General features: G+C 37.4%; 1 protein-coding gene across 1 annotated transcript in view; it reads left to right on the top strand.

Annotated features, from left to right (window-relative positions):
* Positions 1-27461, top strand: part of PIK3C2G (phosphatidylinositol-4-phosphate 3-kinase catalytic subunit type 2 gamma) — a gene marked incomplete at both ends in the record, with an annotated part of 204350 nt that overhangs the window by 68963 nt on the left and 107926 nt on the right. The window contains 4 exons of the mRNA XM_079544626.1: positions 3697-3827; positions 10049-10237; positions 18766-18859; positions 19992-20086. Of these exons, the coding sequence (XP_079400752.1) occupies positions 3697-3827; positions 10049-10237; positions 18766-18859; positions 19992-20086 (509 nt within the window). The remainder of the gene's footprint in view (positions 1-3696; positions 3828-10048; positions 10238-18765; positions 18860-19991; positions 20087-27461) is intronic.

Here is a 27461-nt window from a genome sequence, read left to right as displayed (position 1 = left end):
CCTTTTAACAGCCCCATATGGCCAGTGCGTAAAGCCAGTGGAGAATGGAGGCTGACGGTGGACTACCGTGGCCTGAATGAAGTCACACCCCCACTGAGTGCTGCTGTGCCGGACATGTTAGAACTCCAGTATGAGCTGGAGTCAAAAGCAGCCAAATGGTATGCCACCATTGACATTGCTAATGCCTTCTTTTCCATCCCTTTGGCCAAAGAATGTAAGCCACAGTTTGCTTTCACATGGAGGGGCGTTCAGTATACCTGGAACCGTTTGCCCCAGGGGTGGAAACACAGCCCGACCATTTGCCATGGGTTGATCCAAACTGTATTGGAACAGGGCAGTGCTCCTGAGCACCTGCAGTACATTGATGACATCATTGTGTGGGGCGATACAGCAGAAGAAGTCTTCACGAAAGGAGAGCAAATAATCCAAATTCTTCTGAGTGCTGGTTTTGCTATTAAGCGAAGCAAAGTGAAAGGACCTGCCCAGGAGATTCAATTCCTAGGTATAAAGTGGCAAGACGGCCGTCGTCACATCCCGACAGATGTGATCGACAAAATCACTGCTATGTCTCCACCCACTAGCAAAAGAGAGACACAATCTTTTCTGGGTGCAGTGGGCTTTTGGAGAATGCATGTTCCAAACTACAGCCTCATTGTAAGTCCCCTTTATTATGTGACGCGAATGAGAAATGAGTTTACATGGGGCCCTGAGCAGCAGCAGGCTTTTGAGCAGATTAAACAGGAGATAGCCCGTGCCGTGGCCCTAGGGCCAGTACGGACGGGACAGGGTATAAAGAACATCCTCTATACCGCTGCTGGAGAGAACGGTCCCACTTGGAGTTTGTGGCAAAGAGCCTCAGGAGAGACCCGAGGCCGACCCCTGGGATTCTGGAGTCGAGCCTACAGGGGGTCGGAAGAGGGCTACACTCCAACTGAAAAGGAGATCTTAGCCGCGTATGAGGGGGTTCGGGCTGCTTCTGAAGTAGTCGGTACTGACACACAGCTCCTTTTGGCACCTCGACTGCCAGTGCTGAACTGGATGTTTAAAGGAAAGGTTCCCTTCACCCATCATGCTACTGATGCCACTTGGAGCAAGTGGATTGCACTGATTACACAACGAGCACGGATGGGGAACCTCAGCCGTCCAGGAATCCTAGAGGTCATCATGGACTGGCCTGAAGGTAAAAAGTTTGGAACACCACCAGGAGAAGAAGTAGCTCGTGCTAAAGAGGCCCCACCATACAATGAACTACCAGAGAATGAAAAGAAATATGCCCTGTTCACAGATGGATCGTGTCGTATTGTGGGAAAGCATCGCAGATGGAAATCTGCTGTGTGGAGCCCCACACGACAAGTTGCAGAGGCCACTGAAGGGAAAGGCGAATCAAGCCAATTTGCAGAGGTAAAGGCTGTCCAACTGGCCTTAGATGTCGCTGAACGGGAGAGGTGGCCAATGCTCTATCTCTACACTGACTCATGGATGGTAGCAAATGCCTTATGGGGGTGGTTACAGCAGTGGGAGCAAAATAACTGGCAAAGAAGGGGTAAACCTATTTGGGCTGCTGAACTGTGGAAAGACATTGCTGCCCGAACAAAGACTATAGTTGTAAAGGTGTGCCATGTAGATGCTCATGTGCCCAAGAGTCGGGCTACTGAAGAGCAACAAAACAACCATCAGGTAGACCGAGCTGCCAGAATTGAGGTGGCTCAAATAGACCTGGACTGGCAGAACAAGGGTGAATTATTTCTAGCTCGATGGGCCCATGAGACCTCAGGTCATCAAGGGAGAGATGCAACATACAAATGGGCCAGAGACCGAGGGGTGGACTTAACTATGGATGCCATTGCACAGGTTATTCATAACTGTGAAACATGTGCCATCATCAAACAAGCCAAGAGGATGAAACCTCTCTGGGAGGAAGGGCGATGGCAAAAGTATAAATATGGGGAGGCATGGCAGGTTGATTATATCACCTTGCCACGATCTCGCAATGGTAAGCATTATGTGCTTACTATGGTGGAGGCAACCACTGGGTGGCTCGAAACATATGCAGTACCCCATGCTACCGCCCGAAACACCATATTGGGCCTCGAGAAACAAGTCCTGTGGCGACATGGCACCCCAGAAAGGATTGAGTCAGATAATGGGACTCATTTCAAAAATTCTCTTGTAAATACTTGGGCCAAAGATCATGGCATTGAGTGGATTTACCATATTCCCTACCATGCACCAGCCTCTGGTAAAATTGAACGATACAATGGATTGTTAAAAACTATGCTAAAAGCACTGGGTGGCGGAACATTTAAGCACTGGGAGAAGCATTTGGCAGAAGCTACCTGGTTAGTCAATACCAGAGGATCTATCAATCGTGATGGTCCTAACCAATCCAGTTCCCTACATACCGTAGAGGGAGATAAAGTCCCTGTTGTACATGTAAAAAACATGTTAGGAAAGGCAGTTTGGGTTCTTCCAGCTTCTGGAAAGGGCAAACCTCTCCGTGGTACAGTTTTTGCCCAGGGACCAGGATCCACTTGGTGGATAATGCAGAAGAATGGGGATGTCCATTGTGTACCACAAGGAAACTTGATACCGGGGGAGTGCAGTCAGTAATTCTATGTATACATATATATATATAGCCATGTGTGACTAATGCATTTTAATCATATTTTTGTTTGTATATATGTATATATATTTTAAGTATGATGTAACGATGTAGAATAAGGGATGGAATGTCATGGTTCTATGTTTTTTTGTTTTTGTTTTTTGTTTTTGGGTTTCAGTATTCCACATCAAAACATCATGTAGTGTACGGGGCATTAAAGTGTCACTGCCCCAGTTCCAAGTACCTATCCCTGTACATTACAGCAGTCACGGGATCTGGCCCTTCCGGGTGGGGGGGGCGCTCTCTTGCTGCCTGGCAGTGGGTGCTGGAGGGTGCTTTCCTAGCCGTTCCAAGCTTTTTCAGGTTTGAATCGGTCCCGGGAACTCTCTCTCTCTTATCTTGTCTGATTTATTAATCTCAATTTCAATTAAATTGTATATATTGTGTTATTTTGTATTCCGATATTATAGTAAAATAAGTTTTCCTCCATAGATTGTTGCCGCTGTTCTTTTCCTCCCTTCCTTCCTTCCCATTTTTGTGGGACTGGGGTGGGGGGGGGAGGGCAGAGGCCTGTCGCCCCTGTCACGGACATAGATTGATCTGGTCAACTCCGTGACAGTGCTGTACAATGTATAAGTAGTTGATCATAAGGAACTGACATGAGGAACCTGATTCTTCTATCTTACACTGGAAAGTGCATGTCAGAATTACCCCTATATTTATGGAAAAATAAATCTGTAATAATAGAAACTTTTCATTTAAGACCCACCTAATTAAAAAACAAGAGAGGAGGAAAGAAAGTAAAAACAACTTCAGCCTTCTGAACATAGTGAAATAGACTAGATGAAATTTTCCCAGGAAAGTCAGAGACAAAGATGCCACTGATTCTTGTGGGCTGACTTTATCACTAACATATTTAGGTAATATGCTGCATGCAGAAAGCATCCTCTTTTCTCTCTCATATTTTGTATGCTTCCTGTACAAATCAACTATGACATTTATTAACTGTTCTAGGAGAATACATATCGCTAATAAGAGTTCAGATTTTCTCTCTCTTTCTCTCTCTCACTTTTTTTTTTTTTTTTTTAATAAAGATTGAATTTCCTGAAACTGATTTGGAGTTCATTAACCCTGAACCTGAAGAGAGAAGAGATGATCTTGAAGAGCCAACTGAAGAGTGCCTGAAGCATATTGCAAGACTATCACAGGCACATTCTCTCCTGCTGTAAGTTGTACCTGACTAGTCCTGCTGACTCTTATATATCTATTGATCACAATTAAATGTATCCAATACTTCAGAAACAAAATTTTTCTCTGAAGGAGCCTAGCACGATTGATTTCAGGAACAGCACCTCTAAATGTGAGAATAGATCAGCAAAGCCTAAATAAGCTCCTGGAGATGGCAGTGTGTTTTACTAGTTTAGAAAACTGTTGTTTTTACCTTTCTCTTTTTACGTCTTTTCAACTCATTGAGGGAAGTAATTAATTTTTTATTCAAAAGATAAGATCTTCAGGTGATACAGTATGTCTATATTAGTATTATTAAGCAAACCTTTAATTTGTTGAAAATCATCATCCTTTATTAACACTATACTATAGAGGTTAAATAGCATGTAACCATTAAAAATGTGTACAGAGTTCTTTCTAAGCAAAGGAGTAAATATACAAAGTTCAGCATTAAACAGAAGGCACATGGAAACAAAACCAATTATAGTGTATATAGTGAAGAAGATAAGTATGTTCAGATATACGTAGGTTACATAATAAGTTAAGATTATGTACTATATAATTTTATATATAATCCATGTGAAATTAGGAGCAGAAATACTTATAGAAAGGCATTATGCCAGTCACAGTTAATTATGTGAATCAAATGTCAAAAGATGCATTAGTTTTACAGTGACTAAATAACTTCCCTCCCAGTCTGATATAATGCATCTGTTAAAAAACTTTTCAATTCTGATTTCCTTTTTCTTTCTTCCTTTTATTTTAATCAAGCAATATATTTAATGAACCATAAAACCACAGAATATTCAAACTAGGGATTTTCAGTGACAGAAGTAGATCAACTATCAATAAATGGAAGAGAATACTTCTTTAAGGAGACAGTGGTGAATCCCTGCTTCTGTGGAGCTGTGGAGGTAGACAATGCCATTAGATCCATAAAGGCTATCCAAAGGTTCATGGCTAATGTGTTCGTAAATGACTATTATACAAGACCAGGCAAACATAGAGCCTATTATATCCTTAGTGCAACAATTTTGTATTCTGTGGGTGCATGAAGGGAGGAAACCACTGCAAATGGCCAGGCTGGCATTGTCTGTGTAAGTTGCATCTCTAGCTGCCACTGTTGGGGCAAAACACTGAGTGAGAAATAGACCGATGACCTGATCTGAGATGACATGTCTTAAATTTTAAAGGAAGAAAATGAGATCATGGTCATTTATGATGATTCACAGAACTAATAGTGTCATTCTGAAGTGGCTTTTTTTTTTTTTCTGGCTTTATCATATTTACATTACCCTCTGTGGCTTTCTTCACTCCCATCCCTTTCCAGGAGTTACTCTTACAGAATGTTATGCTGTAACATACAGTATACTTTACTATTCATTGAATTATTTAAGAAGTTCATTACAGGTTGTGTAGTACTTGCAGGAGGTACAAATTCTTTTTCCATCTTGGAATTTTGCAAATCGTTGGCACAAGTGGCTGCTGCTAAGGCTATGATAAGTTCAATAACATTCTTGGAGGATGAGGAATGGTAGTCCTTGTTTTTTTTTTCACAACTTGTTTTCATCTCATGAACAAACTGGTCTACCAAATAAATTGTCAAGTTGAAGAGTTGCTTATTTGGGGGTTTTAATGAAGGAAGTTCATCTTTATTAAGTGATTTCTGATCAAGAAAAATCTGAGAGCCAGAATTTTTTGTTATATCAATATCAGAGGGATTCTTTTTACCTCCCTCAGTAAAGATGGAGTTTGATTAAAATTTGTAAAACTGTTTGTTGCCACAAAATCTCAAGTTGTCTTTCTTCCTTGTTTTCATAGTTCAAGTAAAGTTGGTAAATCTAGGTAACCTTTCAGGGGCAAAATGTATGATGATGCTCCAGGCCTACAAGTTTCAGATATGATTCTGAAATAAAAAGTTATCTGTGGATGGAACACACAAGAAACCACCCTCAGCCTGCCAAGATCCCTCTAGTCATTCTTCTGAAAGCAGATAAGAGAGTGGACAGAAAATGTTCTAAACCCTGTGGCAGAAAAAGGAGAAACAATGGCTAAAACCACACAACTACTTGGCTGTCGTTGTTTCAAACTGTCAAATTCAGTACCATCATGGATGCAGCCTGGCTGTGGCTCTGTGTCCTCATGTTCAGCCATTAGAGACTTGTAGTGCATATTCCTGCCAGGCACACATACTACAGAAGGATGTCCAGCCACATACATCAACACAGACAGAAAGCAGTGCCTTACTAGCACATGTGGAAATGCATAGCACTCCCACAAAAGCAGGCAACCTGATTCTGTTCGTTCTCTGCCTGATTAGGATCAAATTCTGCCATTGGAATATATACATACCCTTATCTCTATATATTTAAGTCTGTAGCATTAAAATATTAATTACGCTAGTAGTTGTGCTCAGTTCATCTGCTAGCTAGCTCCTGATCTTCCTCCTTTCCTCAACTGCTGACACCCAGATATACAAACCCCCAAGTTCACAACCATACTGTGGTTACTGGTTTTAGATCTCTTCATGTTATGCAGACATCAGTCTCCCCAGTAACTGATCCAGACACGTGGTTCTTCACAGCAGCTGACTCTCAGACCCTTGTCTCTGGAAGCTGAGATCACTGGTCCTGTTACCAGCATCTCATGGATGCTGACTAGTGATGGGTTACTAGAGCAGATCAGTGGGTCTGAAAATAATGAACTTCAGCGTATGGCACTTGTACTCCTCACAGGTCCACATAGTGTGCAATTTTGTGATCTTTGGAGTCATCATGAAGCCAGATGAGAGAGAGGAAACTACGTGAGTTCATTAGTTGATGCCTGATACCTTGACCGACTTCTGACAGCAGTTGAGATGTGAACCTTTGATGCCTTTTAGGATTACTATGCTTGAAACACAAAACCCCATAGCCATCTGAGACAATGGCTTCTTTTTGAACATAGCTTGTTTGCCCACAGTGGCTCCCAGTGAAGAAAGGATCAGGGACTGATTTGAAGTCAGGAAAATGACAATCTTTTTTGCCATCTTTCTTTCCAGCATACATGATTTCTTTCTACATTTTCTCACTGTTTCCACTTCCTCCACTTCCTTTTTTTTTTTTTTTTTTTTTTTTTGTCACTTAATGACTAAGAATCTAGTTTGCCTACCAAACATCACTAGACTGCCTTTGCTGTGAATTGTGATTAGAAAGACTTCTTAGAGCCTGGTAGATAGCAGAACATGCCTAAAAAAGGGCATTGATCTGCACCTTTCATGAACTGTAGGGGCTGGAAGAGACCTTTAGAGATCATTGAGTCCAACCCCTCACTAAAGCAGGTTCCTTACAGGTCTTCCTGGTGGATGTTGAGGTGGGTCTTGAATATCTCCAGAGAAGGAGACTTCACAATGTCTCTGGGCAGATTTTGCTAATCTGTCCACAGGAGAGAAACCTGCAAGTGAGAATCAGAGCCAGGGGGCCAAAATTTGCAACCTCTAGCTTTGCTTTGCTTTCCTGACTCTTTTTTTGTTTGCCTCTTTGTTTTGCTATTTTGTCTTGTTCAGTCTTATGGCTGAATATGAACAAGCATATAAACTCATTTTTACCATTTCCCCACAAAAGTAAATGAAAATTAAGACCAATTTCCACTGAAACAATTTCCATCATTTAGTGAAAGATATTGAGGGAAATTATCAAAAGGAAAACTAATGAATTATTTAGATTTTAAGTAAGATTTTCTTTCTTCTGTATTTTTCTTTGTGTTGAGAAGGCTAGAAGACAATATATTTTGATATAATTGATACAGGGAGGGAAACTTAGACGTAATAACTTAAAGAACTGCATTTTTATCAATACATAGAATTTATTAGCATCTTATCACTTCTGTGTTGAAGAAATAGCTTTATTAGCATAGCAATCTTCAGATGCTAAACTTATGCAAAACAGTTTTATCACATATTTTATATGTTCTATTGTACGTGTATGTAAACTTTTATTACAACTAGGAATAAAAGTAATACCTCCCTCCCCAGAAAGTAAAATACTACCAAACAAAAGTCTAACCCAACCTTTAATTTAATTTTGAATCTTTAAAATATGTTAGTCTAGTTTCTTACAGAAACATGGAAAGAGAAAATGCAATTGCCTCTAAAGCAAAGTGTGAAATCTGTTATTTAGAAACTTGATACAAGGATTGTTTTCTTATCTCATTTTTTAAGTTCAGTGAAGGCTTCAGCTGCTTTAATTTGAATGAAATTTAGCTGCTTTAATTTGAACAAATTGAATAGTTTGGATCATGCTGTTTGAAAGCTTCAATATCTGCTTAAAGTGAACATATAAAAGGGGTGCTTCACAGAATCACAGAATGGCCAGGATCGTTGGATTCAACGATCTTGAATCTCCAAACCCCTTGCCACATGCAGGGCCACCAACCTCCCCATTTAATACTAGACCAGGCTGCCCAGGGCCCTATTCAGTCGGGTCTTGCACACCTCTAGAGATGACCACAACCTCTGTGACAGCCTGTTCCAGCACCTCACCACTCTCTCTGAAAGAACTTCCCCCTGACATCCAACCTAAATCTTCCTTCTCTCAACTTAAAACCATTTACCCTTTGTCCTGCAGAATACCATCTGAATGTAAAAGAAAACAAGATGGAAATAAAGTCTTAGGCCTACTTTAATCTCTTTTTCTGTGTGACTTCTCCTTCACCGAGAGAAACATATATGTGTTGTTAAAATAGATATGCTGTGAATTCTGACACAGTCTTTTAAGATGATTGCTAAAATTATATTTTTCTTGAAACGATTACTAAAAGTCATGACTGAATTTGGATCCTGGGTAGATTTTTCTTCTACCTACATTTATGAGCTTATTCTCCTAACAGAGAGGAATAAACATTCTTGTGACATTTAAAAAAAGAGCAAATACAACAGCAAAACTACCTCTCTTCTAAACGTCCAGTGATATGAACTGTGGCAATCTTGAGAATTTGGGAAGGGCTAAGTTCCTTATTTTGGCTAAAAATGCTCTAGATCATTGTAAGTAGAAGGAAGACGGCTCCCTTCCAACTTGGGATATTCTATTCTAAGATGCTGGATTTTAAGCCCAGCTTATGCATCCAGATAATGAAATATTTGACTGGAAATAGACTATTTACATACTGCCTTCTACAAGGTTTCTTACACCTTGAAATATTTAGATGAGTTTTACGTCACAATTAAATTATCTTACTAAGTAGATGGATCACCAATGTGTTCAGCTGCTATGATGAAGATAGCCAGTGTTCATCTTGGCTTCAGTAATGACATGTGTCAACTGGAGATCACTTTGCACTCTCAAGGCTTTGATATCAAATGGAAGAGTTTGAGCTTTGACAGATGATTTCTTCTAATGTTTTCTAATAATACCAAACTCTAGGATTTTAATATAGATGAGGCAAAAACACCTGAATTGGTAATAAATTGAAAATATAAGTAAAAAAATTATTTTGAGGCACTTATAGTGCTGAAATGTGGTGTGATGTCCTTCTATTTTATCAATATGTCATTCAACCACCTAATATCTCTATGAGGAATTTGGTATTGCATCCTTTGTTTTCATAGCATACTTACAAACAGGTCTTATAAACAGACAGAGATTGATGGGAGCTTTTCTTCCCTTTTATAAGCTGAGGCAAATGCCATGACTCTGTATGGGCACACATGCTCATGTGTGCATGGATTTACCTAAACCCCAATTTTAATGCAAATGTGCTAGAAATAAACATGCCTGTATTAGTCATAGCAAGAACATGAATAAAAACTATGGCTAGTGGTGTCGTATGTCTGGTTGTTACAGAACTTAGATGATCCTTAGCAGATGGAAGTAACAATAAATTCCCCAGTGAAAACCGAATCTTCTTTGTCTCTGTCAGAAAATCTCAGTGAAAACAAACAAACAAACACCAACAACAGTGGAGAAGAAAAATGAGAGTGCTTGGGAAGTGAAATAACCATATATGTGTGTCTTTTGACACTTCATTTTTATATGACCCAAAGCTGACAGATCCAGAGTATAAGTATCACTTTTCTTATGAAAGCTGGTCTGCAGAAAATGATATCCTACACCAAGGAAAACATGTACGTAGCTGAAAAGGAGTGTACTGTATGACTTGGCCCCACAGTACAATAACGTTTGGTGCTACACAAAGCTCCAGGTGGTTTTAATTTCAAACTGAATTTCTAATCTTCTTTTCCAGACTCTCAGAGCAACAGAGAAGAATCTTATGGTTTTATCGTTACTACTGCAATAAGCAAAATTGCTCCCTTCCTCTGGTACTGGGCAGTGCACCCAGTTGGGATCAAACAACTGTGTCAGAAATGTATTCTGTCATGAGGAAATGGAGATTTTCTAACCCTGTGGAGGCACTTGGGCTTCTAACTTTCAGGTAAGGGACAATTAGTTTAGTAGGAAATTAACAAGAAGAGGAATGATGATTATGTGCTGCTGATTAATTCAGTGTTTCACTTACGCTCAACAAAGTATGCTACTTTGTTGTTTTTGGTTCTGTCCCTCTGTCAAAGAATAGTTATACCGCAACTCCTGTGATGTCCTTAAGTTGAATGCACCAGCCCTGTTTTTGGCTGAGAAGGTTTCCTATTTTTCAGAATAATGAGAAGAGTATTTCATTCCGTACAGCAGGTTCAGTCACTTTCTGGTAGCAGGTGATCAGTCAAATTCTTAGCACTTGCATAGCATTCCATATCTTCAAACTACTGTGCTAAGGGGAACTAAGGGGAGATATGGAAGACTGAACTATGCTTCCAGTTAGAGATTATGTGTAAGTATGTGCAGGCTCACCTGTAGCCCATCTTTCTGAAGCAGAATTTTGAAAAATTGAGCAAGTTCTGGGTGATTTCTTCCGCACAACTTCTTACACTGGGAGATGATTTTCAGGAATGTTTGAGATGGTCTAACCTCTGGAGGAATGGCAGATATCAAGGGATAGGATCTGCCTCAGCAGTTATGCTTCCTCTAAAACCTTACTACATATTTTCTGCTAAGTATTCTATCCGTGAAAGCATTAACCCTATGGATGAAATGACTGAGAAATTTGATCTATCAAGTACTAGTCTGGATAAGCATGAGACTGCATCTGCTTTGCAATATCAGTTCCATATTTTACACGTGACCTTTAGAAACAAAATACTTCACGTAGAGCTTTACTTGAGGAGAAAGAACTGTATTTACGCAGCCCCACAATATTCAACAATAGTTGTTTTAAAATGCAAAGCAATTTCCTAAGAATTGCCGTGTCTCAACTATAAGGAGTTTCACATGTTTGCATATATGTATTTCTGATGTTTAGTGGGAGTGATGGAAGCAAATTCTCTGAAAGATGGAGCATATTATTGGCATTTTGTTTATCATTAATAAATGATTAGAATGTATGAAAGACTCAATGAAGAAAGGAATACACAGGCAACATGTTTTCTTTCACACTCAAGTAACAAGAGAGTTTGAGCTGGTTTGTCAGAGCAATTTCAGTTCAGACCTTATGTCAAATTTCGATTCTGTGTGTGAGGGACATTTCTGGAGATGAAGAGCTTTACTGTTCCTTGAAGGTGCAGCTCTGCATTAGGTTGTGGAAGAATATTAGCTCTTGCCAGGTGCTTCTCAGGGTATTTGAATTATATATCACAAAGCTTCTCAGTGTGAAGTGAATGCAGTGTACACGATGCTTATTCTTGCAGACATTGCTGGGATGGAAAGACAGGATGATGTCATCACTTTGTGTCTCCCAGTGCCACTGTTGTATGTGGCTGGTGCCTCCAGTGATGCCAAAGGGCTATTTATTAAGAACTTAGTTGGTTTGTCTCTACAGTTTCTTTCTCAACAAAGACAACACCGATCTATTTTCTTTACTATGAGAAGGAGTTCTGGATCACAGTACCAATCTTTAAAAAAGATTTTGTCGTTCACGTATTTCAGTATTGTACAGGTACATGAACAAGTGGGAAGCTAACATTCTGAAAGAGAGGGATTACATTTCATTTAAGATTTCTAATTTCAAAGATGTCTAGGTCTCATTATTTAACTACTGAGAGACATGTAAATGCAGATTGAGAGAGTGGGCTGAAGGAGCTAAGTACTTTCTGTATAAAAAAGTTTTCTGAGGTTTCTTCTCATTGTTATCTTTTCCTCAGATTTCAGTCATATTGAAAAATAAAATAGCATTGAGTAAAATCCAACTTCCCTTCACTATTACCTTCCCTGACTTTTGGATTGTAAGCTCCATAACTGAGCTGTTTTTGAAGGTTCATTCATCTCTATCCTGTATTATGCTTGGCTCTGACAATTCATCAACTCAGTTCCTGACTTCTATCATCAACAAAACAGCTCTCTGAATTCTTGTGATTACTGAGACACAGCTGAAAGGTCCATGTTTGTATAAAACATGAGCAGAATATAAAAGAAATACTCTTTATGGATTCATGTCCATTTTAAGGACTTGTGTTACCATCTCTATCTTATCCTAGGTAAGTAAAATAAATTGGGCATATGTTTTGTTAACATAGTTCAACTGTGGAGAAGCAGCTGGACCAAATGAGAACAAATGTCAGTCTAGTGCATCCTGTCCAACAACAGACATCTAGGGAAGGCAACTAAAATAGGTTAATCATAATAATGTTGCCTTACTCTCCCAGCTTCCAGTAATTTAAGCTCAGAGAGGTTTTTTAGAGTTAATAGCCCTTTTATAGTTTTATTTTCATTTTTCTTAATAAAAATGAATTTAGTGTTTATAACTGAACTTAAAAGACGTTCTGGAGCAAGGAGATCCATACTTGAGCTCTATATTGTAAACTATGACACATACAAATTATACCATATTGTAAGGAGCGTCATAAAAGATCAAGATGTTCCAATCACTCAGAATATTGCTTCATTTTTAGGAATTTCACTTTGCAGTATCCAACAGAAAAGCTGAATTTCTGCAAGAATATGCTACCTCTTTATATGGTTTAGGGAAGGTACTCAAAATCACTAATCTTTTGCAAATCTTAGGCTGGGGACCCTAATTTACCATTCTTTTCACAGCAGAGAAGAGGCATCCGTCGTGATTCAGCCCAAGCTCACATTTGCAAGGATAAAAAAATCAAATCATTGGAGGTGCTAACTCATTGTATGAGTTACAAGGCAGCATTGGAGTGCTTAGGGAAAGCTATCATGACCCATCAAATTAAGCCCTGTTATCCTGCATCTGAGTTAGAACTGTCTTTGCAGCTTTCTGAAACTTCTAAATTGTCCACAGTGTACACAATGTACAGCTAAATATACAGTTTAATAGATGTTTCTTGTTCTTTGGGCACATCTCTCCTGCTTTTGCTCTTCATCTTTTCAAGCACATATGAGGGCAGCCAAATGATACCATAGTCATTTATTCTGTGGAAAGGAAGTACATTCATAAATTGGAAGCTCAATAATGGTATATTTCACAGATATATTTAGCAGCAGTCTTGAATCCAGTACTTGGAGCAAGTGCATTGATTCTTAAAGCCCCAGAAGCCAACACTTTAAAAAATAATAATAGTAAAAAGATTGTTTCTTTAATCAATAAATATGGGATGAGACAGCTGTCAAGGAAAAGTGAAAAATAGGATTTTATACTTCTAATTTTACTTCTAATTTCAGGGATGGGTGATTGAAGGGATTGCCTGAAAAATATATATTTCTTCTTCCTAAAGCAAAAGTATAAGGATGGTCCCTTCTACCATTGCTTATTGGTGCCCTATGAGTTTTACTATAGACTTCACCTATTGGTCATGGCAAAAAAAAGCCAAAATTCAGTGAAATTTGGTCTAGTCCACTATTATATGGGGAGATTGATGGCCCTGCATGTAGCAGGGGGTTGAAGATTCATGATTCTTGAGGTCCCTTCCAACCCTGGCGATTCTGTGATTCTGTGAAATTAGAGCTTTCTCTGACCATATCTACTTTTCGTGACAGACTGGGGAAATGACACCAGAATACTTTTTTATTCAAAGAATTTTCTTCTTAACTGAGAGACACCAAAGACAGTGTTAGAAATGCTACCTCATATGGTGTATCGCTAGTATGCCAATGTTCTGTGTATGTATAAAGCAATCATACTTGCAAATTTTTGTCAGGTTATTTTGATTTCAAATGATCTAAAAGGAAAGCCAAAATGAATTCATTAACCCAAATAGCAGAAATTAGGCTCTTTCATACTCCTCCATGGACAGAGATAATATGCTTATGGTTATAGTATCCCTCAGCCTTTGACTTTCAAAACATTACTGTTGATTTTCACATTATTTAGCAGAATTTCTGTGTAGCTATAGAGGTTAAGGTATATATAAATATATGTAAAACTCACTTTCTAAACAGTAATTATAATAAAATGGGATAGCTTGAAACTAGCCTGTTCATAAACCTTTGAAAGCCAAATTGATTTGAGACACCTTGAATCAGATAGCCATTGTTTTAACCTGCAAGTCTGCAATGAGCATTTAATAGTTATCAAACAGATGCAGCTAAAGCATATCTGGCCTCTCTGCAACTTATTTGATTAAAAAGGTCCTAACTGTATATCAACGTGGAAGGCAACCATGGGTTTATGCAAAGAAATAAAGTTAGAAAAAACAATAATCTATAATTAGTTTTGTGCTTTGTTTTAACATGTTCTAGAGCTGCAGAATTTTGTGGTGTGGATGGCTCATGAAAGGCCATTTCATTCTTTACAGAAGTACTCAAACACTAGAACATGCAGTAAAATGACATATCAGTTTATCTGACAAATATCTTCAAGCATGGGGGTATTTGAAACATTGCAATAAGAAAAATGAAACGCACATCTATTTCTCATTTACAATCAAGTCACTGGCAAATGCCAAAATCTCAAGAGAATATCACAAATCCACAGGATACCTCAGCAGCACTTAGTTTTCTGTTTGAATCTGATTTAGCTGAAAGGTAAAGCCAGACAAGATGCTCCGTACTGGCTATCTGTATGAGAATAATAAAAGACTGGATGTTGCTCTTATTTCTAAAGGAAATTGTAGTCTGTTCTCATTCAGCTCAATATTCAGCTTTTTCAAAAACCGTCGTAAAATCTCATGGGAAACCTAACAATTTTAAACTACTCAGACATAAGTTACAAAATAGATGGCTGTCAATCACTGGCATCATGCAGGGATAAAAGAACAAAACAGCAAAAGGTTACTTGAGGTTAAATATCAAAGGAAATCAGTTTAATAACTTAAGGAGTATGCAGGCTTCAAGACCAGCTGTGAAGGGAAAATTTGAAGTCCATCATAATGTTAACTGTTGTGGACTAGACCTGACAACCATTGTTTACGTATTGTTTTTTTCTTCAGTAGTGTCCTTGAGAATATAAATGTGGGACAAACTTATGAGACACAGTCCCAGTTGTGGAATATCCATTACCTGAATGGATGGCAAACATATAATTATTTGAAAGAAGAAAGATACTGTGTGTTGCAATTCAGGAAAATGAATGAGGATCACAATAGTTCTATCCACTTACTTATTTATTGACCTTGTTTGTTGAGGGGGAAAAAATAGAAGAAAGGGAACAGAAAGTAAAGGAAGAGGAAGACCATAGCTAGAAGTAATTGGAAACCTGAATGAAAATGTCCAGTTTCAATCACATTTAGAATCTGTGCAATGAAAAAAATCAAACATTTTTAAGTGTTTTATTTTAAGTTGCAATTTTTTTCTTGCTAAATTTTTGGATACGGTCTTAAAACAGCCAGGGAGAGGGGTGCCCAAATCTCTGCTTTCACAAACAGTTGTCAAAGATCACACATCAAGAACCTGATAGTCATGGCTCAAATTCTTTCCAAAACTGATCAGATATATGCACTTGAGATCAGCTCTTGCTCCTTAGGAGCCCAAAAGGTTGTAGTATTGACTCTGTTGTGATATGGTCATCTCATCTTATTCTTGAGTTCTCATTGTGTATATAAAAGTTACATATTCTTTGTAGCAAGCCTTGGAAATCACCTATGCCCCAGTATATAAACAGCGACCATGTTTTGTTAGACCTAAAGTGATTTCTCGCAGTGAGTTACAGAGCCATCTGTTGAATGAGGCCACCAAGAGCTGGGTCCTGTGCTTTGGCCACAACAACCCCAGGCAGTGTTACAGGCTTGGGGCAAAGTTCCTGGAAGACTGTATAGAAGAAAGGGATGGCTAAACATAAATCAGTAGTGTAGGCACCCTAACTTGTATCGGAAATAGCGTAGTCGACAGGAGCAGGGAAGTGGTATTTTCCCTGTACTCAGCTCTGGTGAGGCCAAACCTTGAGTCAGATGCTGTACTAAAGGACATGGTGTAGTGGGAGAATGTCAGTGGTAGGTGGACAGTTGGACTGGATGATCTTGGAAGTGTTTTCCAACATTGGTGGAAGATTCTGTGTCTATATGGAACATATTTCATTGTTCAGAAACCTGCTGAATTAGGGGAGAAGGGAAAGAATTTGACTAATTTCCATATTATCAGCACATGCTTGGCACACAAACCTTTGGAGCAATTGCGAAATTAGATGATAGAATGATATGGAAAGAATTAATTTTTTTAATATGTGATCCTCCTTGAAGTATCTTTTGTTCTAAATAGCCATATGAATATTAAAGTAACAACTTCATGTTCCTAATAGGTTGCCTGTAAAAAAATAAGTAAAAAAATAAATAGTACTTGCAAAGTGGGCTAATTTGGGACAAACATGATAATTTATTTACAAAGTATTCTGTCTGTCCCCATCAAGGCTCTCCCAGCATCATGCAAGTGTTTATTAACTGTACTATAAACATCATCAAATATGTACCATAACAGAAAAATATAATATTAAAATATTAAATGAGCTACATTAACAGGGAGTTTGAAAGTATTACAGCTGGTATCAGTACAAAAAACCGGACATCTCAAGTAGGTCTGACTCTTAGCTATTTGTTCTCTAAATGTCCACTTTTATTAGAAGAAATGTAGTTAATTTGGTGATCAAAGCATACATAGGTCTGTTTATTATTTTACTTCAGTTTATTTTATTAAATTTAAAAGCTCAACTTTTGAGCTGCAAGGGCCATTATACTTCAGAGCACTTACCTTTACAATTTCTTTTCTTGTGATAGCAATCAGCAAGTCAGTGCTGCAAATGTGGCACTGCCTCTTGTGTTTTACTTCTGATTTATTTTTTAGTGGATATAGAGTTTACAAAAGGTGCTGGATAAAAAGCTGGGAGAAGACCAGTCTGTTTCTCTGCTGAGCATATAAAACAGTAATATTGATGGCCCCCTTAGACCTTCTGCAATAGGTGACAGTTCTGATTTCAAAGGAATTCCTCCAGGGCAAATTGCAACATAATCTGTGGTCTTTATTCATCATTTTTACGTATGGCATGGAGTGACAAATCAGTGAGACACTGGACTGCAGTGCATGAAAGAGTCTAATGGCTGTATTTGTTCAGAAGTTGAGGGATATATTGCTTCTTGTGGGGCAGATGCTTGCCCTTAGAGAACTGAACTGCAGCCCAGTAGCCCTTTTTAAACAATATCTAATTGACTGTGGTGCATCTGAAGACATTTCTGCCCCTTTGGCACAGATGATAACTCTTACAGTTCTGATGAGGGAAAGGTTTGTATGAACATTCCCAGTTTGCTTCAGAAGACAGAAGAGACTCTTGGGATTGTAATGGACAAATGTCAAGTACTGATAAATAGTTAAGCATGTTGACGCGTAACAGATATGCAGATGACCACATCTATTCTTTTCCTCATAAAAGCAGGACCATGGCAGAATGCTTAAGTGTAAAGCAACTTAGGCAACTTTTTTGTTCTTGGAATTCTCTGTTAGCATCAAAAGGGCAGCATATCAAAATCTAGATTTTTTTTTTTGCTTCTTTTTTTCTTTTCTGAAATGTCAGCTTTTGAATATTAGAAGAAACACTGTATTCTTTGTCTTTTTCTAAGAGAAACTTTTAACAGGCAGTTTTGATCAGTCAAGATTACATCAACATTTCATTCTCTTTATTTGAAAGAAAAAAAAAAATTGAGTGGATATATTATTTGTCCTCCCTTCCCTATTTTTATCATTGCTGCCACAGCATCTTATCTTCTTTTATCAGTTACAGTTACAGTTTCATCACAAAGTCTGTATTAGGACACAGTCATACTGATTTCAACTAGATTGTTTTTGAGAATGCAGCTTATTTTAAACACTCATTGAACATTTCCTGCCAGGATTTATTGAGGGTATAGCTTCTGACGAGCACTGATTGAGCATTTTCCCATCAGAGAAGCATTTTTCACAGACTTGGAGACCTTCTGAGGGAATGCCTTGATTTTTTTTACTAAATTTTCTTTCAGGAGAACTAAAGTGAAAAACTGCTTTCCACTTCCAAATTACTTCTGTTTAAAAATATTTAAAATTTTGTTATGTTATGAACCAGGAGCACTGACATTGCAACAATTTTTCTAACATGAAGCCTCATTGTACGGAAATTTTCAAGTTTTCATGCTGTTACTCAAAACAAATGCTTTCAAGTGACTGTTAAGTGTTTCCATTGCACAGAAATTTCCTATTACAGCTAAAAACAGCAAGGGAGGATGCACAATTGCCTTCATATTTCAATAAATATAAAGGAAATTATAATGCTTGATAATTCAAAATAAAAAAAGGCATTTGAAGATCAGTGTTCCAGGGTACTGGGTTTATGATTTTCTTGTACAGTGCTATAGCAGTCAATCCAATTAAGCGATCTACTCTCTATTTCTTGACTCTTGCTGTAGTGAAGGAAATGAAATTATTTTTTCTATTCCATTTGGAGAAGAAAACTGTTTTTCTAGCATTTCGCATCAGTAAGAGCTCAAGAGAGTTGCAGTGCATAAACAGTGTCTTGGTACCTCTTAGTAATATCTGTTTGTTTTGCTTTAGTTTTCCAGATAAAGATATTCGCCGAACAGCAGTCCAGCAAATAGAAAATCTATCAAATGATGAATTGTTAGAATATCTCCCACAGCTGGTTCAGGTACGAAAAAAATTTTTAGCCAATGGTGTCTTTTGTCCAGATCAATAAGTTCATTAAACACTTTCGGTTCTTTCAGTTTTATATATTGTAAGAGCAATAAGTAAGAAAGACTGACCAGCTGATGAAATGTTTGAATTAACAGGACAGACATATAGATATTCTCACTTGAGAGAATGCAATTGTTTTGGTAATGTCATTGATCTTTTCCATGTACCACAAAGTGACCTTTCTACAGAAAGGAAGAAAAGAAAAAAAAAGGAAGAAGAAAAAGCATCTGTATAAAACAAATGCTGCTATGACTGCCAGGCCAGGGCCTGGGCTATGTTGGTCAAAAAGAGGTTTCTTTGCAATGAATCACATTTCTCTAGTGTCACATACGCAGTGAAAATCATTGTCAGCACACAGTAACTACATCAAGTTGGTTATAGAATAGTTCCTTCAGAGATGTACACTGCTTTTCAGTGGAAACTAATGTTTTACGTATTACAGGCCTGTTGCAAAATAATAACTTTGTGTTGAATCAGTCCTGTTCTTTAGTTGAGGAGGAGCTAGTCTTATCCACTTATTTTGTAATTCCAACCACATGGTTTTCTTAGAGTTCTTCATTTCAGAGTTCCTCAGGGTTTTATTTGTGGGTTTTTTTTTTCAATATGTTTATATTTATATGCACACATATCCATGCACATATGCATATTTGTATGTAGATACATAAGTACACATGAATGCACATATCTATGTAGTCCTTTACTGTGAAGAAGTGGAACCATCACACCTTTACAACATTCAGCACATTTGAATGCTTATGGAAGATTTCACCTTTCACAGCTCCTGTTTCAAAATAAATTTTTGGATAGAATTTATTTTCCAAATGAAAATGGCAAAAATGTAAATATAGCAAAGACTGTATATTTGCATGTATATTTATGTCCGAAATCCAGATGATATCCTGTTGTCTTGCGGGGGATAGTATCTACTTGTGTCGTGAAGTTTCATTTCATGGGCATTCTCCATAAATTGGATTGTTTCATGCAAGCTAATCACTGGAGATACTATCCTTTCCAATTAATTTTATTTATGTAAGTGAAAGATAGCAAGACCAGCATTCAGGTGATTTTTCTTTTTATCTGTTAAGGTGCTTAAGTTTGAGTGGAGTCTGGAAGGCCCTCTAGTGAAACTCCTGCTGAATCGCTCTCTTCAGAGCATCCAAGTAGCCCATCAACTTTACTGGTAAGACTGTTTTTTTATTATTAATTCATCCATTTTCCATTACAGTGAATATTATCCATCACTTCATCAGTGACAAACTCTGTTTAAAATAAACAGTAGTTTTTTTCACTCATCATTATCCTTTTAGTAGTGGATATGAGTAAAAGTTCTGCTTATCTCTGACTTCATCCTGTCCCTAGAGAAAAAATTGAAGGTCAGCTCTCTTAATTAAGGTACCATTTGTATTTTTTTCCTTATCTGGTTTGAACATAAAGTAGTCTTACTCAGAACTTGCAAGATGTCCAAGCAGCATTGACTTACTGATAAAAGGTCCTGTTTTTGAGATTTCTCTGACCTCTTCTGAAGATTTCAGACTTCTCATGTCTATTCAAGTAAGTCTCCTGAAGCATCTACAAATCATTCTAACTTGTGATAGCAGTGTTCCCATTCCTTTTAGTAGTCATAAAGATGTAACAGTTCTGATAGTAACCACCATTCACTGTCTAGCTATACAGTGAAGGGATATCTGTAATCATATTATTTGCATGCAGTGATTACTGTTTGCAATGCCATCACTTCAAGGCTGTCGGAAAAGGAATGTATCTTCTGTCATCTGTGCTGCTCTGTGATCTGAAAATCTAGCCTTTTTTTTTTTTTTCATGTTTAGTAATGATGGATGAAATGAACTTTCATTTACAGTTCAACTGGTTCAGATCTCTGAAAGCAAAAGCTTTCCTCCCTGCGAAGCAAAGACAACAGCTTGAAATGTAATCATTTTGTTGATGAAGTGTGGGGTCAGAGAGAGCATAGATCTTATTTTTATATCTGCATGATCTCTGGAAATGTTAGGACAAAACAGAATTTTGGCTGTGTTCATTTCACTGAAACAAATAGGATAATAGTAATATGTCTAATCAGTGTATTTGTTAAAGAGGCACCACATTTAGCATGTGTAAACTTCTTCCACTTTACTTTGCAACATAGACCTGTGTAGATCCATCCTTTTTCTTTTTTTCCTAATTTTGTTTGACTTATGTGATGGTACAACCTTGGGAAATACATAGAAGAAATTGTATCTTGAGCAATTGATATCCTTATCTGGCATCATATAATTTAATGTGGTAATGGGCTTATATTTTATATATATCTTAATCATAGAATCACAGAATGGCTTGGGTTGGAAGGAACCTCAAGGATCATCAAGCTCCAATCCCCCTGCTACAGGGGCAGGGCCACCACCCTCCCCATTTAATACTAGACCAGGCTGCCCAGGGCCCCATCCAACCTGGCTTTGAACACCTCCAGGGACGGGGCATCCACAATCTCTCTGGGCAGTCTGTTCCAGCACCTCACCACTCTCTTGGTAAAGAACTTTCCCCTCATATCCAATCTAAATCTTCTTCAACTTAAAACCATTTCCTCTTGTCCTGTTGTTATCTACCCTTTCAAAGAGTTAGCTCCCCTCTTATTTATAGGCTCCCTTTAAGTTCTGGAAGGCTACAATGAGGTCACCCTGCAGCCTTAATATATAATATTAGTGAACACACTTATATCTAGTAGAATATTTCTAAATGTTCACTGTATTCTGCGCCTTTTAGCTGGTAGCACGTGTTGATGTCATCCAACCCTGGGTTATTTTACAAGCACTTTTTATCCCTGAGTGCATCAGGAAGTGGAGATATCATCAGCTACTGTGTGTTTATTAAATATTTTGATTACCCTCTTATGCTTTGGTTGCAGATGGAAACTACTAATTTACTAAATATCTTTCTGGAATATCCCATGGATACTTCCCTTAATAGTATTTCCAAATTGTATAAATAGTAATTTGCTATTTATCCCCAAATAAACAAGTGTAAAGAAGGTATATTTTACCTGAAATGTAAACATTAGTTTCTTAGACGGGTAACTTTTGATTAAATGTTAAAATTAGTATATGTTCCTGTGTATAGATATGTAAATATAAATACAAATACACATTTATATGTATGTATAAATGCATGTATAAATATAATGCATACATAAATTCAAATATATATTCAAATGTATATTTTTTCAAATATATATTTTTTTATTTTCTGGATTTTCAGTACCTTATCTAGCAGACGTTCTTGGCAGAAATTTGATGGATTCATTTATTCATTCATTCAAAATTGGGACAGGGTTTTTTATTAACAAGTATCTACCCAGTGCCTGGACAGGAATCTGCCGGACCACTGCACAACACTGTCATGTGTCGTGTTTTCCCATGTGATAGCTGTGTTTCTGTAATAAGAAACCAATACATACCAATAGATGATGTGTTTCTGAGAACAAATTCTCTTAATGCACTTTACTTAGAATATGGGAAAGCCTGGGTGAGTGGAGCAACGTGAGAAAATACTATAATACAGAAATAGCAGCAGCCACCTCTAAAGTAGCCATCCTTGAAAGTATAGTAGTATAATAGTAGTATAACTATGTGCACCCAGAATACACAGAGCAGTCATTAGTTTTAGGAGGAGAGATGTCTTCTCAAGGCATGCCTGCTTGGCTACTCCCAAAAACTGATAATTTTTTAAAAGCCTGACTGGACTCGAGTGTTTAATATATATGTTTAGCTGCACAAAGTGATCATGAAAGTATCCAGTCATACCTCTTTTATTTAGTCTTTTTCTTCAAGCATTTCAATATGAATTGGAGAGTTTAAATATAGCACACACCTATAGCGTTCATCAGACTCTACACTTTTCTTCTTTATCTACTCTGCTCCACCATGTTCTCCAGAAGTAAGCTGTTTTCCACCAAGCATTTAAATGTATGCAATTATTAATATTTCTGTTCCAGAACTTTTAAATCCAGTTTCCCAAGTAATAAATTCTATTTAGAAAGTTTAGCAGTAATTTCATAGTTCGTATTAATAAAGGCTTTCATTTACTCTGCAAACTGGATTTGTCTTTATAAAAGCAATGGAAAACTGAGTTTTGTCCAGTTACCTCTAAAGAGATTTTCAAAAAAAGCTCATTAAGTTAATAATACAGGCAACATACGTGTGCAAGCATGCTCCCAAATCTTTTTTAAGAAGTGCAGTTAGATAGCGTTTTATTCTCTGAAGCATTTAATTCTGTTTCTTAACAAGATTGGCAAACAAACCCAGTCTTAGAAGGAAGAATTGGTTAAAACAAGCAGTAGAAATTATATTATGTCAATTTTTTAATTTTAATAAGTGACATTAATGTTCCACTATTAAAAAAAAATCAGTGTATGCACCATGTTTCTACCCAAAATAGAACTTGGAGCAGAAGATGTAAAATCTAATATAATTCAGTAAACTAGTGATACATTTTCATAATCACAAAGGAAACATCAGCTGAGTTAAACTTCCATGTTTTTCAACAATATTGTAAACCAAGACAATAGTTACTAGAATTGGTGGTGACTGGCAATGCTAACTCACTTGAATGACAAACATCATTTTAATAGTAGCTCACTTATTTAAAATTGACACAATTTCCCTGCACACAAGAAATAATCTGCTGCCTTTAATGATGTACCAGCTCATCACCTTTTTAATAGTGATGTTGGACAGTAAGTAGTTGAAGCTCTTGCCATGAAGCAGTGATAAGTTTATCAGAAAATTTTATTTAAAAAATAAAATAAAAATTGAGCAGTGATTGGCAAAGGTGAACTGAATATTCATTTTAAGATTCTTGGGACACATCTTCATGTGTTGTACATCAGGAAAGCTTTGATGAAACCAAGTATTTGATTGTACCAGCTGTGGATTTATCCCATTAATTTTTATATTTAGAGCGACTAGGTCATTTGATTTTTCATCCTTTTTTTTTTTTCCTTACTGTGCATGACTTTTCTACTCTCTAGCTTTTCATAAATTTAGGCCGTCTGTATCTCAGTAGTCCTTTCGAGTGTACTCCCCTTCACCAGGAGACTAAAAATTACCCATGCATACAGTGCCAGCACAGGACTGTGTACTACTTAAATCCCATTTCAGCTTTATTGCAAAGTAAGTTCCTCATGTACATGAGACATAGGGAACATTTACCCTTCTCAACTACCTTCTAGAAATTTACTCTGATTCTGGCCTTTTCATAGCTCAATTTGTAGGATAGGAGAAAGCTGGAGTGAATTTTCCCATTCCCTGCAGCTAAATTGAGTAGGAAAGCTTTCTTAAAGATTTCTTCTAGCAAAGCAGATGAGTTGCTTGAGGGGAAAGAAACCTGCTGAGACCCTTCAGGACATTTCATCTGCTGTAAGTCTCCATTTATTTCCTTGCTACCACATTTCACAGACAGTTTCAGTCAGCTTTCTTCCTTGAGTTTTAATCGACCCCTCTGTCTCTGGCAACCTGCCGATCCATTTCCCATTTGCTTGGAGCATTTTTTGCTTCCAGCTAGTTCCATAGGTGGCAGCTGCAATGTACAATTGAAACAGCTGGCTGGGGCAGCAGGTGGCTAGGAATATGTCTCACAGATGGTTGCCTTTCACAGGAAGATTGAATAATGGGGAGAAGGGTAGTGTCCTTTAAGATTGGTGGCAGCTGCTTGAAGGTGGTGCTACAAACAGGTTTCATTTTTGGGAATGAGTATGAGTGTATGTAAATTTTGGCAGATCACGAGCATTTTATATGCTTAGCTCAAGAAACCAAAAAGATAAGTGAAACCTTTGTTGAAGGCAAAATGTTCTTTTGCAACTTGCTCTTTCAAAGTTCTCTTTAAATTGCAAAAAGCCTTATAGATTTCTTTTTTAATTTATAACATTTTTCAACTGCATTCATTCTGATAACCAAGAGAAAGGGGGCTGTCTTCTATTTTACAACTGCATATCTCATAAATAATGTGAGCTAACTCTTGATGAAATCCAGCACACTAAAAGCAAACTGAATTAGACTATTGATTTCAAGAATAGAGCATCATATTTTATTTGTATTTCATTTTCTACATGAAGAGAGCAGTAGGAAGCAAAACCAACATAAGAAATGTATAAAAGCTTTAAAAGACATCACTAAATTCTCTACCATTGAGAGGTTTGTCTCTCAATACTGTTTTCCAGAATTGTTTCTACTTAGGTTAATTCAGAGCTCCATGCTTTGAATTTCAGGATTACTGCTTCATATTTGCTAAAAGGGAATGTATTTTTTTGCTATTAAAACTAATCTACACTGACTGTATTTTACTTGAAGACTTCAAAAGAAGGAATATACCAAACAGGCACTCATCTGTCCAACATCCTTAATTACCTGAATGCTAAATAGGCAGCCATGCTTCAGCTCTTCTCACAATATGGTGTCTCTCTATAACAGTCAGAAACTGTCAAGTCTGCTAATAATTAATGAACTTCCTAAATAACTGTGTAGAGAAAGCTGAAAAGCCCAACCCAATTAAATGACGTCAACTTAAATCCACAATCATCAATTTTCTTTTGTGTTTATTTCATTCTCCTTACTGATTTGAATCAAAAGAACACTTAATCACGTATGTATCTCGAAACCTGTGAGCAGCCAGTCCTAGCATATGTTTGATTGGTTCTTTTGTTACTCTGAATTAAAATTTGAGTTCAGTTCTAGAGTTGCTCATTCCTGCAACCCTCTGAGGTAAGGTGTCATTCATCCAAGTAATAATTATAAGGTTAACTTGAATTAGGAGTACTTGATATGATCATAATTATGTTTTGGACTGTAAAGAACCTAAAATGTAGATTAATATCTAGGGATTTTCATTCTGAACTTGTAATGCCTACTTCTGAAATGCCAATAATTTACAGGGTTTTTTTACTGTAGCTACATGTCGGTACTATTTAATACCTTTGGACCATTATTTTTCTGAGATAGGAGTTCAGCTGTCTACTGTGCTGAGTGTTTTGTTGTTAGCCTAAGTGGAATTTAGATTATTTCCTTGGAAAACAGAAATATAGTTACAAAAATATATTGTAACTTTCCCTAGCTAGTCTGTGTTGGTCAATACTGCTCAATAACAGTGGATTAAGGGGCAAGATCAATTGTTTGACCTGTGGTCAGCTATACCTCATAACTGCTGCCTTCCACTTTGGCTCTACTGACTGCTTTTTCCAGTACAGTAGTGGAGCAATGTTGGAAATAGTTCATATCAGGAACCCCCTCCAAAAGGCAGGATGAAGAAACTTGCCCAACATGTGCTCTGCCTCCAACACTGCCTTGCCCACATTTGAATGCACATGTGAACCATCTGAGGCAGATACCACTGGCCTTCAGCCTCTTTTATTCTCTCTGCTCTTTGTGGACTATAATATAACCCTCAAAGTATTTCTGATGCTAGGGGCTCTAACAATGACACAGAATTGAGTCTTATTGCTGCAGGGTAGCACACACAGAACCAGGGAGGCCCAGATCCCAGTGGCATGTAGTGCTGATGCAGTCTGTATGCTGCAGAGGGAACTGGCCCCATTATGTCTGTGTCATTTCAACCCAGCTCCAATAAGTTCTCCATGTCTCCCCCTTTTATTCTTGAAAATGTACCCTAATGTTCATCACAGACTGAGATTGACCGAGAGATTCCAAAGGCTAGATGATCTGGTTCCCATGCTGAAAATGATACTTTCAGGCAAAGTTAAAGGCAGGTTGGCAAGTTTTCTAGCATTTTAGGAAGACTATCTATAAATTTGCTGTCTGTATTCTTCCACATACACAAGAGAGAAGTTTGAATACATAAATAACTCTTCCTAGTTTGTGATGCTTTCCGCTGACTTTAGCAGCCTTTTAGTCAGGCAATTTATCTCTGGAAGTGAGTGTGACAACATTTTTCTAGAACTAAGTTCACTTTTATAATGTAAAGGGTTTTGCACATATAGTATTTATTTGCGAAGACCAAAGAAGTTGCAGGTGCTGTGATTTCTCTTTATATATTGAAATCCTAATTAAAAGAATAAACATTTTTCACTTCTAAATTTCTAATTAGAAGGAAATAAAAACTAAGTTCCAAATAATAAAAAACAAATTGCAAACACTATCGTGAAAGGTGAACAAAGAACCTGAACATAGCATTTTGCCATTTTGAATACAGAGGAGATTAGTTTTAACCACTCTGTTAAAAATTACAACTTTTAAAGAAAGGAACCAAATAAACATAGTTTTAATTGCTTAATTAAAACTATAACTCCTTTGATAATTTGATGGATATGATATAATCTTGTTAATTCTTAAAAAAAAAAAAAAAAAAAAGAACATAGTTCTGCATGGGTCTTGTTTTGATGATTTGACATTGTTAGTAGAACAGATTTGTTGAATGTTTAGAATGAACTGAATGAAAGTGTGAAAAAAGAAGAGGTAAGGCACCTTTGTGACCATGTAGCAAGGTGAGAATGGAGTGAAGTATGGCTATTCCTGTCATTGATTACATTTGTACAGGCAAGTATTTGGCTGCAG

This window comes from Tetrao urogallus (genome assembly GCF_951394365.1).
Source record: "Tetrao urogallus genome assembly, chromosome: 1".
NCBI lineage: Eukaryota > Metazoa > Chordata > Aves > Galliformes > Phasianidae > Tetrao > Tetrao urogallus.
The sequence above is the reverse complement of the archived record's forward strand: the minus strand, read 5'-3'. Positions and strand labels throughout refer to the sequence as shown.